The sequence below is a fragment of the Chionomys nivalis genome, chromosome 3, assembly GCF_950005125.1.
Source record: "Chionomys nivalis chromosome 3, mChiNiv1.1, whole genome shotgun sequence".
In the NCBI taxonomy this organism is placed as follows: Eukaryota; Metazoa; Chordata; class Mammalia; order Rodentia; family Cricetidae; genus Chionomys; species Chionomys nivalis.
In genome coordinates, this window is record NC_080088.1 from 109,566,568 (window position 1) to 109,583,040 (window position 16,473).

At 51.4% G+C, this 16,473-nt stretch overlaps 1 protein-coding gene across 4 annotated transcripts in view; it reads left to right on the forward strand.

Annotated features, from left to right (window-relative positions):
* The window catches only part of Rilpl1 (Rab interacting lysosomal protein like 1), a 36,580-nt gene that overhangs the window by 4,999 nt on the left and 15,108 nt on the right, over positions 1–16,473 (forward strand). For all 4 annotated transcript variants that reach the window (XM_057765457.1, XM_057765460.1, XM_057765461.1 and 1 more), the window contains exons 2-4: positions 4,007–4,157; positions 9,144–9,262; positions 9,947–10,168. In XM_057765457.1, the coding sequence (XP_057621440.1) occupies positions 4,007–4,157; positions 9,144–9,262; positions 9,947–10,168 (492 nt within the window). The remainder of the gene's footprint in view (positions 1–4,006; positions 4,158–9,143; positions 9,263–9,946; positions 10,169–16,473) is intronic.

Sequence of the window (16,473 nt, forward strand, 5' to 3'; positions counted from 1 at the left end):
GTGCCGTGAAGGAAGTAAGGCGGGAACTATGGTGGAGGTTGTCTAGGAGGCAGGCTGTCGGGGAAGTTCCTGATGAGACATTGTCTCAGCTGAGGACTGACTGAAGTGAGCCACGGAGAGATTTGGGGGGGAGGCCTATATCCACAAGCACACACACACCTACACATAATTAAAAATAAATCTTTAAAAGAAAGAAAAGGAGGGGAAAAAAAAGGGTTGGGCTGTAACCCAGTTGCCAGAGTGCCTGCCTAGCGTACATGAGGGCCTGGGTTCGATTCCCAGCACCGTAGAAAACAGACATGGTAAGCATGTCTATAATTCTAACGCTAGGGAAGTGGAGGCAAGAGGATCAGGATTTCAAGGCCAGCCTTGTCTACAGAGAGAGTTTGAGGCCAGCCTGGGCTACAGGAGAGGAAAAGCAAAACCGATTGTGACTAAATCTGTATTCATCTCCTGTGGCTGCACTAATGGCTCAAGGAAGGACAAATGCCTTGTGTTTCTGGGTAATTCCTGCAGTGGGTGCACTAAGAGGCGGTGGAACAAGGAATCATGGGTAATACCAAAAACACCAATGTGGGCCAGACTGGGTAATGTTCTGGAAGCCAGGGCCAAGAAATGGGTTACACGGAACAGCTAGACCTGGTAGTGCATTTGGCAGCTGAGGCAGGAGGACGGCAACTTTTAGGACAACCTGGGTAACTTAGTGATGCTCCGTCTCAAAAACCACACAAGGGGCCGGGGAAGGTGCTTCAGGTGTGCCAGCCCTGGGCACTGTCCCCAACACCAAAAACTATAATATTAAAAAGTAAAATCAAGGTGTCAGGGAAGCTCCACTGGTTTAGGGTGCTCTAGGGAAATCTATTTCTTTGTGTTTTTCAGCTTCTACTGTCTGCATCCCCTGGCTCATGGCCCCTTCCTTCCTCCTCAGAGCCAGCAGATAACATCTTCCAGGTGCTAACCTATGCCACATCCTCTGTCACTCTGACCCCTGCTGACCCTTCACAAGGACTCTGATCACATGATCACATAAACCCAGCCGATCTTTTTATTTATTTGTTTGTTTTTCTAGACAGGGTTTCTCTGCGTAGCTTTGGAACCTCCCCTGGAACTTGCTCTGTAGACCAGACTGGCCTCTAACTCACTGAGATCCACCTGCCTCTGCCCCCTAAGTGCTGTGATAAAAGGCGTGCGCCACCACTGCCCAGTCCTACGCGATCTTGAGGTCAAAGTCCCTTTTGCTGTAGAAGGTAACATATTGATAGTTTCTGGGGACTAGGATGAGGATGTCTTTGTGGGGGCCATGGTTCCATCTGCTCTGCTGGTTACTCCTGATAGCCACTTGGGCCATTCCGTATGCCCAGCACCAACCTTTTCGTCCAGCTGACCGCCTTCATCACCTCACAGTCCTCAAAGGGACATTCTGCTATCATATCTTAGGCACCCCAAGTTTAAAGAACCTGCCCAAGATCAGCTGTTTGTCATAGGAACAGAGTTCAAGCCTGGATTGGTATATCTGCGCCTGATGGTACAAACCTATAATCCCAGCCACTGGGGAGGCAGAGGCAGGAGAATCAAACAAGGTCTGCCTATGATACAGAGTGAGTTCAAGGCCAGCTTGGACAACTCAGTGAGACCACGTTTGAAAAGAGACCTGCAGGTGTGGCACAGTGTAGAGCCCCTGCCTGAATCCCCCAGTGAGGGGCTGGGGCTCAGTGTAGAGCCCCTGCCTAGAATCCCCCAGTGAGGGCCTGGGGCTGTGGCTCAGTGGTAGAGCCCCTGCCTAGAATCCCCCAGTGAGGGGCTGGGGCTCAGTGTAGAGCCCCTGCCTAGAATCCCCCAGTGAGGGGCTGGGGCTCAGTGTAGAGCCCCTGCCTAGAATCCCCTAGTGAAGGGCTATGGTTGTTGTTCAATGGGAGAATACTTGTCTAGCATGTGTGATGCCCTTAGCTCCATTCCCAGCATCTCAAACAAACAAGCTTGTGTTGACAGGATGTATATTGCTGTCCTTCAGCTTGTGTTGACAGGTTGTATATTGCGTTCCTTCAGCTTGTGTTGTATCCACAGCCACGCTGCTCCCCAGCCTCATTCGCGCCTCCGAGTGGTTGCTTCCATGTTTACAGTTGCGCCATGGTAAAGTTGAGGATGTTTGTATTGCTTTCGAAGAGGAACCTGCGCACGCTAACCGCTAACCGTCACTCCTGGCGCCTCTCAGAGCTCTGGCCAGAAGCCCCAGGTTGCCTCTGTCTGTGGATTTGCCCATTGGAACATTTCATAGAAATGGCATCGCGGACTGTGTGACCTTTTTCACCTGGTTTCTCTTCTTGGCTGGGGATGGCGCTAGCAGCATTTCTTTCCTTTTTATGTCCAGATATAGCCCGTTGTAGGGATAGGTCGGTTTTATTTACACCCTCTGGGCTGCTGAACTCTGACTGACTTCTGCAGCATTGCTATAGACCAGTAGTTTTCAACCTGTGGGTCATGACCCCGGGAGGGGGGTATCAAATGACCCTTTCACAGGGGTTGCCTAAGATGACCAGAAAACACAAATATTTACCTTATAATTCATAACCATAGCAAAATTACAGTTATAAAATAGTCGCAAAAATAATGTTATGGCCGGGCGGTGGTGGCGCACGCCTTTAATCCCAGCACTCGGGAGGCAGAGGCAGGCGGATCTCTGTGAGTTCAAGACCAGCCTGGTCTATAAGAGCTAGTTCCAGGACAGGCTCTAAAACCACAGAGAAACCCTGTCTCGAAAAACCAAAAAAAAAAAAAAATAATAATAATGTTATGTTTGGGGGTCACCACAACATGAGGAACTGTATTAAAGGATCACAGCTTTCTTTCTTTCTTTCTTTCTTTCTTTCTTTCTTTCTTTCTTTCTTTCTTTCTTTCTTTCTTATCCTTCTTCTTCTTCTTCTTCTTCTTCTTCTTCTTCTTCCTCTTCCTCTTCCTCTTCCTCTTCCTCTTCTTCCTTCTCCTCCTCTTCCTCCTTCTCCTAAGACACGGTTTCTCTGTGTAGCCCTGCCTATCCTTGAACTCACTCTGTAGACCAAGCTGGCCTCAAACCTAGAGATCCTCCTGCCTCTGCTCCGAAGTGCTGGGATTAAAGGAGTGCACCACCACCACCCGGTTCTGCCTCAGCTTCTTGAATGCTGGGCCCACAGGTGTGTGGGGCTATAAAAATAAATTCACATGAATGAAGGTGCCTGTGGAGGGGATCAAAAGGTATTGGGAAGCAAACTTGCTTTCTCTTTCAGGGCAGTTCACTCTCTTAATCCTCCGAGACATGGTCACAGTCCCTTTGGAAATATCATGGCTTTTTCTGGGATGTTCTTTTTTTTTTTAATATTTATTTATTTATTATGTATACAATATTCTGTCTGTGTGTATGCCTGCAGGCCAGAAGAGGGCACCAGACGTCATTACAGATGGTTGTGAGCCACCATGTGGTTGCTGGGAATTGAACTCAGGGCGTTTGGAAGAGCAGGCAATGCTCTTAACCACTGAGCCATCTCTCCAGCCCATCTGGGATGTTCTTATGGTCCAGGTTAACCTCTAACTTGAAGACGTCTTTCTGCCTCCGCCGCAGTCTACACACAGCTGGCTGATCTCACTAATTCTCTTACTTGTCTCTCAAACCTAGAAGTTTTGGTTCCTTAGCTGAGGGAAACCGAGGCTCTGAGTGATTATTGCAAGCTGCTCAGGCTGTCCCAAAGAACAGAGGAACTCTGGCGCTGCCTCCTTGGACCTTGAAGAAATGACTGGGCATTGTCAGGACTGTGTAGCCGGGCATGGCTTGTCCCCACAGCTGAAGAACACAGGTGTGGCCTGGACTGAGCCCTCCTAACTGTCTGGCTCTGTGTGCCACCTGCCGGAGACCCGCCTCTCTTGGGGGAATGGGGTTGCTTTAAGTACCAGAAACAGAACAGTTCTCTGGTGGGCAGGTGAGACCCTGGGTGGCTCTGATCTTTCTGTGACCCTTGCTGTCACCCCGCCCCAACAGGAGCTGGAGCTGGTGGAGGATGTGTGGCGGGGCGAGGCGCAGGACCTCCTGTCCCAGATTGCCCAGCTGCAAGAGGAGAATAAGCAACTGTTGACCAACCTCAACCACAAGGACATGGGCTTCTCTGAGGAGGAGTTCCAGAAGCAGGAAGGTGAGCCCCCCCATCTCAGTGATCCCCATGACTGCTCAGAGACCGCTGTCTCTGTTTTGGAGCCTTTGGCACCAGTGGGCAGGTGAATTTGCATCTGGACTCAGAGAGACAGTCCAGATGTTGATGTGATCTCAGTTAGCTGTCAGAGTTTTCTGCCCTCCTATGTGGTTCCTCTGGACCCTGGGACACACTGGACAAGCCAGACCCTGGCCACTTGGAACTTTGTTTTAGCACAGAGGGCATCAGCAGTAAATATATGAACAATAAATAGATGTCTAATTTTGATTTATGGCAGCTGACACTGTGTGAGAGCTGAGACAGGGGCATGGGGTAGCAACCTGGGGTCGTCGGATGATCACAGTTCAGCCCTTATGAAGTGGCACATTGAGTCACGTTAGTGCCATGAACAAGTGGTACGTGTCAATGCCCTGGCATGAGTATTTGCGGGAAACGTAGAAGGCCAGGGTACAAGAAGATGGTCAAGGCTGAGGGGGCTGGAAAATAAGGTCAGAGGAGGCCAAGGCTGGGATTGTTCTCTGTGTTTGAAGAGATTTCAGGCTGTGGTCACAGAACAGGTGATAGCAGGGCAGTGGGGACAGCAGTTCTGGTTTGATTGGCACTGGAGGCCATCAGTTGCTCTCTGTCCCACAAACTTCGCAAGGGCTGGGCAAATAAGACTAGACAGTGGAGTTTGGTCTGGGGCCTTGTGAGCTCCTTCTGCTCTGCCTGGCCTGCAGCCTTCCCTTGACGTGGGATCCTGTCTCCTGTAGCTGACGCCGTGGAATTGAATCTCAGATTTTTTTCTTTTGTATTAGTTTGTTTTAATTTTGGGGAAGTTGGGTTTTTTTTTTGTTGTTTTTTTGTCTTGTTTTGTTTTTTTGTTTTTTTTTTTTTTTTTGAGACAGAGTTTCTCTGTGTAGCCCTTACTGTGCTGGAACTAGCTCTTGAAGACCAGGCTGACCTTAAACTCCCAGAGATCCACCTGCCTCTGTCTCCTGAGTGCTGGGATTAAAGGTGTACACCACCACTGCCCAACTTGTTTTGTTTTTGAGACAGGGTCTCTCTGTGTAACCCTGGCTTTCCTGGCACTTGCTATGTAGACCAGGCTGGCCTCCAACTCATAAAACTTTGCCCTCTGAGTTCTGGGATTAAAGAAGTGCACTACACTTCTAAAGCTGCAGCCTGGCTTTTCATCCTGAGCAAATCCCCGGCTGCCCACATGAAGCCCCACCCTCTGGTTTGATGTTCAGGAGTAGATTGGGATGGGGGCTCTTTGAATTTGGGGTTACAACTTTGAGAGGATCAAGTTCGGGGCTGGGCTGTGGCTCAGTTGTTAGAGTCTTTGCCTGGCATGGGCAAGGTGCTGACTTGGATCCCAAGCACTGCATACACCGGGTGTGGTGGCCACGCCTGTAATCTGAGCCCTCGGGAGGCAGAAACAGGAGGGTCTCTCTGAGTTCGAGGCCAGCCTGGTCTACACAGCAAGTTCCAGGACAGCCAGAGCTGCACAGAGAAATCTTGTCTTGAAAAAAAGTAAAGTAGTAAAAACTTTTGACAAAGAACAGACAAGGGCCAGCGAGATGGCTCAGTGGTCACGGTGCTTTTGGCTAAGCCTGACAGCATGGGTTTAACCCCCAGGTTCCACGTGGTAAAGGGAGAGAGTGGACTCTTGCACATTGTCCTCTGGCTTCCCCACAAGTAAGTGTGACACACACGTGCGCACACACACGGAGATACACACATGGAGACTCGCACACACATGCACACACACACAAAAATATAATAAAATTAAAAGCAAATCAGTACTGATAAGGGCTGAAGAAAAAAACAAAAAATACACAGTGAACCCAGGTCTGGAATTCTCTTCTCCTGGGTGTCCTTTGTGGTAATATGTTGGGTGGCTTAGAAACCGGAGCGTCACTGTGAGGAGATGGTCTCTGGAGCCAGACCACACAGCTCTAACTGCTGGCCGCAGCACTAACGTGCCATGTCGTTTGACGGACTCACAGACCATCCTATGCCTTTGTTGCCCAGTTTGAGAGGGAGAAAGCGGTGGTGGTACCTCTCTCGTAAGTCTGTCTGCCTTTGTGTGATGTCAGTGGCTTCTGTCTCTTTCCAAGCTGCGTACTGTGCCATCCCCTCGACACACCACGTCTGTCTGTCAATCCTCCACAGGTGGGACTTTCAGGTTGTGGCCACTTTTTGGCTTCTATGAACACCTTTCAGGTGTTTGTGTAATCATTTTATTTAGGAAAAATAATCTTGGTTTTTGCCTACGATAGTCCTGCCATGCGCCCAGAGACCTCTGGGGGTGACTGGGAACCCCGCTGCCCACTCTAGCGGAGTCTCAGAGGTCTCAGCAGCTCTGAGCTGCTTTCCCTGTGGCCCCTTTCCTCTGGGAGTGTAGCTCTGCCCTTGTAGCTATCCCAGTCCCTGCTGACCAGTGTGGACCAGCGGAAGGTATATACAGACGATACCCTGAGCATCAAGTGTACCTGGCTTCCATGGGACCAGCTGGGGAGCTGGCTGCGTTCTCCAAGCCCGCAGCCCCCGCCCTAGCAAAGAGGCAGGCAGATGCCAGGCTGCCTTCAGGGTTATTTTTATTTTGTGGGGAAACCATGGGAACACAGCAGGGACCAAGTGTTCCCCACCTACTAGAGGAACAGGCCTGGGACAGGCAGTGTCCTGGGATAAAGAGGGCAGGTGCTGGTGACCTTGAGTCCCATCTAAGAGTGACAGTGAAACGGCCACGGCCAAGGGCCGTCTGAGGACTCAGGTGAATTCTCTTACTCTGGCCCCGTGTTGGAACACCAAAATCTTGTTTTTTACTTTTTACTCTTTTATCTTTTGGCCGGGTCTACTACCCAGCTCACAAATAAATCACACATGGAGAGACCTATTATTACTTATAAGAACCCAGCCTTACCTTGACTTGTTTCTAGCCGGTTTTCCTTAGCTTTAAATTATTTTTGCCTCTGGAATTTCTCCTTCTCTTACTTCCGCATACCTTACTTTCGCTCTGACTCTGTGGCAGGCTGTGTAGCTGATCCCTGACGTCCTCTTCTCCTCTCCTCTCCCTCTGGTCTTGCTCTTTCTATTTATTCTCCCAGCCCGCCAGCCCCGTCTAGCCTGTCCCCTGCCTCGCTGTTGGCCAGTCAGCTTTTTTAGACCATCAGGTGTTTTAGACAGGCCAAAAAAAAAAAAAAAAAAATTACCACTTCACAGAGTTAAACAAATGCAGCATAAACAAAATCAATACATCTTTACACAGTTAAACAAATGCTCTAGGGCATAAACACACCTTACAATAATTTCCTGCAGCTTTCAGGTGCATGCAGGGGTCAGATTTCTGTTCAGGCTAGCAGGAGGAGGGGCGCTCAGAGGGCCTATCCCTACGTGGGCCGCTGGATTTCTGAGTCCTTTCGCTCCACAGATGCCTTACAGGTTAAAAAATCCCCTCTGGGGGCTGGAGAGGTGACTTAGCTGTTAGGAGCACTTCTAGAAGGACCCAGGTTCAATTCCTAGCACCCACATGGCAGCTCATAACTGTCTGTAACTCCAAGATCTGATACGCTCACACAGACATTCATGCAGGGAAAACACCAATGCATATAAAATAAAAATAAATCCCCTGTGGTAGCCAGGAGGTGGTGGTCCTCACCTTTAATACCAGCACCCGGGAGGCAGAGGTTCAAAGCCAGCCTGGTCGATAGATGGATTGGCAGGACAGCCGGGCTATACAGAGAAACTCTCTTTTGGAAAAATGAAAGCAAAACAAAACAGAAACCCTGTCTGGCTCTCTTTGGGAATCTGTCCAGTCCGAGGGCTGTTCGCACACAGGGCTGTGAATTGAGTGTCCAGCGTAGGGTAGAAGGGGTGCAGAGGACTCGTGGATCTGCCAGTGGCCCCGGGCTCTGGGAGAGTGACTTCGTCACCAGGAGCAAAAATGACCACACAGTCATTTTTGTGGTTTCCTTTATTTTATTTGTGTGTCTGCCTGCATGTATGTCTGTGCACCCTGTGTGTGCCTGGTGCTGTGACGGTCAGTAGAGATCATTGGATCCCTAGAACTGGAGTAAGGATTGTGAGCCGCCATGTGGGTGCAGGGAGCTGACCCTGGGTCCTCTGCAAGAGCTGCAAGTGCTGAGAACCACTGAGCCAGCTCTCCATCTAGCCCCCCCCCCCCCTTTCGTTGTTGTTATTGTTTCTTCAAGACAGAGTTTTTCTGTGTACTAGCCTTGGCTGTCCTGGAACTTGCTCTGTAGACCAGACTGGCCTCAAACTCACAGAGATCTACCTGCCTCTGTCTCCAGAGTGCTTGGACTAAAGGCGTGCACCACCACACCCTGCTTCACCAAATGCCTAAAAGGCACCTTATATGTGGGAGAGCTACAGCTTAGTACTCGCCTGCCTTAGCCATGGTCTGCTGGGGTCGTGGCGGGAAACCCCTGTCCTGGCCACCCACCAAATGCTGTGTCCTAATGGTATTGTGTGCATGTTGGCTCCACCCATTCTCCAAGCTGTCCCCCCCCCCACCCCGTCCCATTTCATGAATTTGGAAACAGGCAGTAGAGAGGCCAGAGCCACATAGCCAAGCGTGGCTTACAGGGTTAATGTGAACTTTGGAGGCTAACCTCTAGATCACGGTGCAGGGTCATGTCAGTCATGACGTGTGGGGACGTGTTTTGAAAGTGAGGCAGTGGGTGGGAGTGTTTCTGGGTGGGGGGGAGAGCCATCACGCAGAGGGAACCAACAAGAAGAATCTTATGTGCAGTGATCCCAAGGTCAGAAGGAAGAGGGGAGAGAGAGGGGGAGAGATGGTGAGGTAGGAATGTGCTCAGCAAGACTAAAGGCAGGAGCAACCCCAGGGTGTGTGCGGGGTACACGAGAGGCTTTGAGGAGATCCCCGGCCCGCTTGCAGTGCGACACTATGGGGGGCTTAAGCCTAGGGGAGGTGGCTCACCTCCCAGTCTCGCCTTCACCCAGGCATGTCAGAGCGGGAACGGCAGGTGATGAAGAGGCTGAAGGAAGTGGTGGACAAGCAGAGGGACGAGATCCGAGCCAAAGACAGGGAGCTTGGCCTGAAGAATGAGGACGTCGAGGCTGTAAGTGACCAACACCAATCTGAGCCCACTTTCCTACTTCATGGCAGCATGGGGGCGGGGCCAGAGAGATGGCTCAACAGTAAGAGCATCTGCTGCTCTTCCAGGGGAGTAGAGCACAGCTCTCAGCACCCACATGACAGGTTGTAACTATAACAGCGGTCTCAGGAGATCTGACACCTTCTGGCCTTCACAGGCACTAGACACGTGTGGCGCACAGATAAACACACAGGCAAAACACATGACCGTATAAAAAATAAATAGATCTGAAAAAGAAGCCCAGGTGTGTATCACTCCTTGTCAACAGTCATAAAAATAGAAACAAATTAGAAAGGTGTTTATGATGCACATGTTCTACTCAAAGAGGGTTTCCCTTGTGCTGTACACATCCTGGGTTACTGTCGTCCATGGTTTTCTGTCATCCGTGGTTTCCTGTCGTCCGTGGTTTTCTGTCATCCATGGTTTCCTGTCCGTGGTTTCCTGTTGTCCGTGGTTTCCTGTCATCTGTGGGTTACTGTCGTCCATGGTTTCCTTTCGTCCATGGTTTACTGTTGTCTGTGGTTTCCTGCCGTCTGTGGTTTTCTGTCATCCGTGGTTTCCTGCCGTCCGTGGTTTCCTGCTGTCCGTGGTTTCCTGTCGTCCGTGGTTTCCGTGGCAGCCTCACTAAATGCCTCTTTCTCTCCACAGCTGCAGCAGCAGCAGACGAGGCTGATGAAGATCAACCATGACCTGCGGCACCGGGTCACAGTGGTGGAGGCCCAGGGGAAGGCCTTGATTGAGCAGAAGGTGGAGCTTGAGGCAGATCTGCAGACCAAGGAGCAGGAGATGGGCAGCCTGCGGGCAGAACTCGGGAAGCTGAGGGAGAGGCTGCAGGGCGAGCACAGCCAGAACGGGGAGGAGGAGGCCAAGGTGAGCAGCAAGCTGGTGTGAGGTGTGTGGGAACCTGAGTTGTGGGCCGGCCCCACGTAGAAAGAACTGCCTTGTTTTCCCCATTGTATCTAAGAAGGCGGGAGGCACCAAGAGAGAAAGAGGGAGAGAGAGAGAGATCCTGGCCTGAGGACACTAACTGGGCCTAGGCAGAGCTGGACCTGAAGCCCGGGTCTCCAGCATCCCAGAGGGCATGCTGTTCAGTGATGATGGCTGAGCTTCATTCATCATTCATTCATTCATTCATTCATCCATTCGAGTGACTGTTGACACTGCAGGCACAGATGGGATGGTAAGGATTGTGTAGCCCTGGCTACTGTCCCATGGAGCATGTGTTTATAGGGACTGGAAGTTCTAGATGGATACCCAAGAGAACTGAACACGTGTCCACGTAAAGCCTGTACAGGGGCCTGGAGAGATGGCTCAGCAGTTAAGAGCACTTGCTGCTTTTTCAAAGGACCCCAGTTCAGCTCCTAAGCCCCCACATTTGGAGGCTCACAACTGCTTTTAACTCCAGCTCCGGGGCATCTGTTGCTCTCTCTGTCCTCCGTGAACGCCTGCGTCCATATGTACACATGTGCACATTCAAACACCCGTATACACATTTAAAAAAAACCGTGCAAGCTGACTCAGTGGCTCATACCTGGAATCCTAGCGCTCAGGAGGCAGAGGCAGGCGGATCTCTGTGAGTTTGAGGCCAGCCTGGTCTACAAGAGCTAGTTCCAGGACAGGCTCCAAAGCTACAGAGAAACTCTGTCTCGAAAAACCAAAAAAAAAAAAAAAAAAAAAGAAGAAGAAGAAGTTGTTTAAATTTAAGATGGTCTTAGACTGTGTATCAAATTCTATACTAACCTGAGCTGTGTGAGACCCTGTCTCAAAGGTAAAAATAAAACCCAGGAAGAGAAACGACCCAGATGCTCACAGTAGCGTTACTCATCTGGTCTGACAGGAAGTGAGAACGGAAATGTGGCCATACATCGTCCACACCACGGAATATGACTGAGCCCTGAAAAAGACTGAGTCACGAGAGGAGAACCTTGAAGTGGTCTTGATGAGTGAGGATAGGCCACGTGCTGTGTATCTCCCTTGTCTCTAAGATTCCGGATTGGGCAGATCCGGCCAGAGTGTAGACGGTGGCGTGGACTAGGGCAGTGGCGAACGGCTAATGGGCATAGGGCTTCTTTGGGGAGGAGGGAAAAGTTCCGGAATTAGAAAGTGGTGGCAGTTGCACACCTGAGAATATGCTGAAACTCCCTGAACTTTATTCTTTGAAGAGTAGATATTGTGGTATGTGAATTACATATAGATGACTTTACCATTTATTTATTGTGTGTATGTGCACGCACATGTGCCACAGTACGCAGAGGTCATTTTCTTCCTTCTGCTGTGTAGGTTTGTCTGGGATGGGCTCAGGGGACTTTTCCAGGAGGTGATTGACAGGAGTAAGGATAGAGGAGGAGGGGGAATGAGGTCCAGGCGGGAAGAATGACCTGTGCAAAGGCCCTGTGGCGGGAGGAGCCTCAGGGACAAGAAGGCCTCATGGTGAAGGTGGCTGGTGTTCAGTGAAGGGGAGTGAGGGGCTGTCCAGCAGTCTGGGTGGGAGTTGGGGCCGGGCCTGCGGGCTCCTAAGGGAGAGGAGTTTGTGTGCACCTGAGAGATTGACAGGTGTGGGGAAGTTGGTGGGGAGTCCCAGGAGTTTATGACCTCATATAGAAGGGAAAGACTAGCCGGGAAATGGTGGCACACACCTTTAATCCTAGCACTTGAGAGGCAGAGGCAGGCAGATATCTGTGAGTTCGAAGCCAGCCTGGTCACAGAGCGAGTTCCAGGACAGCTAGGACTGTTATGCAGAGAAACCCTGTTACAGAAAGAAAAGAAAAGAAAAGAAAAGAAAAGAAAAGAAAAGAAAAGAAAAGAAAAGAAAAGGACTGAGCCCCAGCATAGCCACCCTGGAGAGGAGAGACTGTCATGGCAGTGAGACATTATCCTCACTTGTCTCTCAGGAAGAGCTGGTGATCAAGGCTTCCAGCAAAACCTACACTTGAGAGGTGACTCCTGAGGTAGCCTATGACAGGGAAGGGGGAAGGCGAACAGGAGGCCCGGTGGCAAGGCCGAGGACATTCTCCTGCTGGGGCTGCTAAGAAGTACCCAGGCCCTCTCAGAACTGACCATGGGGTGACACTAGGTCCCGCCTCAGAGTGGCTAAAGGCCGCATGGGTTGTGAGTTTCCCATGCCCTGAAGATGCAGACAAGAAGACAGAGGCATGCAGTGAGTGCCGGAGGCCTCCCTGCCCGCGATGGAGCTGTCAGGAGGCCCAAGGCCGGGAGGCGGTGGGTGCAGTAGGTGTGACTGACACAGATAACCCCAGGCGGGGCTCAGACCCCCCAGATGGGCCTGCAATGCCAGAAGCTGGCAGAGCTTCCAAGGTGCAACTTTGCTGTGGCTGGCGGAGGGAGGAGAGGGTCAGGGAAGAGCTGCGGGCACATCCATAGGTAGCAAGTGAGACCGAGTCCCCCATGGCCTCGTTAGTTACCCTGCAAAGAGGTGAACTTACCATAGGTAGCAAGTGAGACCGAGTCCCCCATGGCCTCGTTAGTTACCCTGCAAAGAGGTGAACTTACAGGCAGCCGAGTTCCAGCCTGAGAGTTCTGTGCCTAGCCGACAGCTGATGCATCTGGACCAGCTGCTTCTGAAGGACTAGAATCTGGGGAGAGAATAAGGAAGAAGTCATCTTTAGAGGGACAGGGTTAGGACCTGATTTGGGCGTATAGTGTCATGGAGTCAAGTTACGTGTTAAAGGAGAGAGAGAAAGGCACACGTGTTGTCTGACTGGAGCTTGAAGGTCAGAGAGCTTTAGGTACAGCTGGTTCCAGGGGCTCAGAGAATGAAAGGTAGCAGGAATTCTGACTCAGGCCTTTTTGGTTTTGTTGCCTCTTAAGTTGTATCCTTTCTTGGGTGGGCTCTGGTTACGACATGGTCCCTGATAGCAACCTGCTCAGCGAGCCTCTTCCCCAAGAGTCCCAGCAGAAGTCTTCAGACTGGCTCTTCGCTGAGTCAGCCCTGTGCGGAGAGGCCTACAGATAGGTACTGTGCCCTTCTGAGTCCCTGGCTGCTGTAGAGGGGTTCACAAACCAGCTGGGTACCAAGTGGAACCCTGGAGACTGAGGGGACAATACAGAGGTGTGGGTGGGTAGGCTGGGCTTGCAGCTGCCCTCTGGAGTGCGAGGCAGCTGTGGCTGCCATGCAGTCTCTGAGCTGCAGCAGAAATGGGGGGGGGGTCCCTTGACATGGCCTCTGCAGGTGGGATGAGCCCTGGGATTTTATGGAGGACAGTATGAAGGGGAAGTGACTTATGGCAGGCACCGATGACTTTGCAGTAATCCAGGTCTGAAGTAAAAGGCTAGGCCAGATGCACAGCAGGGAGATGAATGCCCAAGACAGCTACTAGGCCACAACAGGGGGTACCCATGCATGCCCAAGACAGCTACTAGGCCACAACGGGGGGTACCCATGCATGCCCAAGACAGCTACTAGGCCACAATGGGGGGTACCCATGCCTCAGTGTTGCTCCAGGGACTCAGGTCTCTTTCCGTCTGACCAGGCAGGGCTGATCTAAGCCTGGGTACCCGAGGGCACCACCCTAAGGACCATGTGATTCCCAGCTCTGCTCCAGGTCTCTCACTTAAGGACAGGGACATTTTGCACCAACTGGCTGCACAGGCTGGTTTTACCTTCCATTCTGGCAGCTGAAGAGTAGAGAAGAAACGGGGAGAAGGGCGGGGAGATGACTGTCGATAAAGTGCTTGTCGTGCAGACTCAAGGACCTGAGTTTGGAGGCCTGCATTTGGAGCTCCAGCACCAACATACAAAAAGCCAGGTGGAGCTTATGCCTATAGCCCTGGATATTGTGGCTCCGGGCATCCAGAGCCAGCCAGTCTAGCACAGTTGCTGAGCTTAAACAGATTAAGTAGAGCGCGATTGATGAAGTCACTTGATGTCAGTGTCTGGCTCTGTGTGTGCATACGAATAAAAATGTAGAAAGAAGTGAGGGGGGAAATCAAGGATGCCCACATCTGGATCACACTGCCTGGATGGCTTCCGGGTTGTGTGACGTCCAGAGCGCGTCTCAATAAAACAGGAGGGCAGCAGGGTTACATGAGACCCGGGGCTTCTGGCAGATGAGGGGACAGCCCTGACCCTGTGGTTCAGGGTCTTATGAAGCCCAGGTAGAGAAATGTGGTTGTTGGGGAGAGGGGCAGTGCCGAGTGTTGCCCCTGCACCGGGAGGAGGGAGATGGGGACAGGTCGGGTGGGGAGGTTTCCAGCAGAATGTGGAGCAAGCTGTTCCAGGCAGGGAACAGCCAGGAAGCAGGCTGGGGAATGCGGCCCGTGGCTGGGTACAGTTCAGTCCTAGGGCAGGGCTGGAGGGAGGTGGGAGCTGGAGAGGAACTTGGAGCTGGGGAGGGGATCTCTTTCTTGTTTTTCTGGTTTTGTGAGACTGGGTTTCTCCACATAGTCTGGGCTGTCCTGGAACTCACTCTGTGGATCAGACTGGCCTCGAATTCAGAGACCCTCCTGCCTCTGCCTCCCGAGGGATAGGACCAAAGGTGGGCACCACCATGCCCAGCCGAGGGAGCCATTCTTGTTTTTTCCCGTGGAGCCTGGTTTTCTCTCTAGTTTACCCAGCCTGCTCCTTTCTTTCTCTGATCTTTTCGTGTTTTCTGTTTTTGTTTTGGGACAAGGTTTCATGTGGCCTAAGCTGGCCAGTATCCAAGGATAACCCAGAAACCATGCTCCTCTTGCCTCTGCCTCTCCAGTGCCAGGATTCTAGTGTGTAAATCACACCAGGTTTATGCAGAGCCCGGGTGTTGGACCCAGGGACCTGGTGAATGTCGGGCAGTCGCTCTCCCCACTGAGCTGTATACTGAGTTCTTACGTGGTGTTATTGAGGTAGGTCTCACAACGTAGCCCAGGCCGGCCCTAAACTCCACACCTACCTTTCACACAGATGCGGACTTTTACATAAGGCTCTGAGAGGTATAATTCATGAGCCATTGCATTCGGCCGTTTTCAGCATCCAGGGAAGAGAACTGTCCCAGGATCTGGGCTTCAGCTCTGGCAGCATTGCAAAACAAACCACTGTGAGTGGCACACAGTTTTGAGGAAGCAGGTCTTCAGATAAGAAAGTGTATGACAAAGCCGGGCGGTGGTGGCACGCCTTTAATCCCAGCACTCTGGAGGCAGAGGGGGGTGGATCTCTGTGAGTTCAAGGCCAACCTGGTCTGCAAGAGCTAGCTCCAGGACAGGCTCCAAAGCTACAGAGAAACCCTGTCTCGAAAACAAAAAAAAAGAAAGAAAGAAAGAAAGAAAGAAAGAAAGAAAGAAAGAAAGAAAGAAAGAAAGAAAGAAAGAAAGTGTACGATGGTCAGGCATGGTGGTGCATGCCTGAAGTCCCAGCACTTGGTTGATGGACGGTGTTCGAGGCTATCCTCAGCTACATCTCTAGTTTGAGGCCAGCTTGGGCTACATAGAAAGACTGTCTCATAACAACGAAGGCAGACTCCATAGCACCCCAAGGGCCTGGTAGCTGGGTTGAGTCAGGGCTTAGATCCTGGGTTCAGGTGGCTCTGAGCTCTGATCACCAGGCTCCATTGATACCACAGGGGAGTCTTCCCAGGAGGCCAGGCCTCAGGCTACAGGCCCAGACCTGTGATGCTGCACCTGGAGCCAACAGGCATCTCCTGGCATCTGTGCCCAGAGAGCCCCCAGGGAGCAGTTTATCTGAGATAACCTGAGCCACCCTACAGTCCCTTGTGGAATGACCCTAGAAGGGCCTCTGGTTGGCTTTGATGACTGTATTGGAAGGGATTGCTTCAAACTTTCCAGCTGGGACGGGCCTTGCTAGGGCTGCCCACAGGGTGGAGTCATGGCTGACAGAACCCCAGTTCTCCCCACATTCAGAAGCAAAACTGCCGCACACCTGGCTAAGACTCACCTAAGCTCTAGGGGAATTAATGCTCACTACCTCAAAAGGGCTGACCCTGCTAAGGCCAGAGGAACCTCTATGATTTTTTTCCCTTAAGATGTTTATTTATTTATTTGGTTAATATGTGTGGCTGTTTTGTCTGGATGTATCTATGCACACCAGAAGAGGGTGCCCGGTCCCATGGGACTACAGTTATAGACAGTTGTGAGCCACCATGTTGGGTGCTGGGAATTGGACCCAGGATCTCTAGGAGAACAACCAGAGTGCTCTTAACCTCTGAGCCATCTCTCCAGCCCTAGCT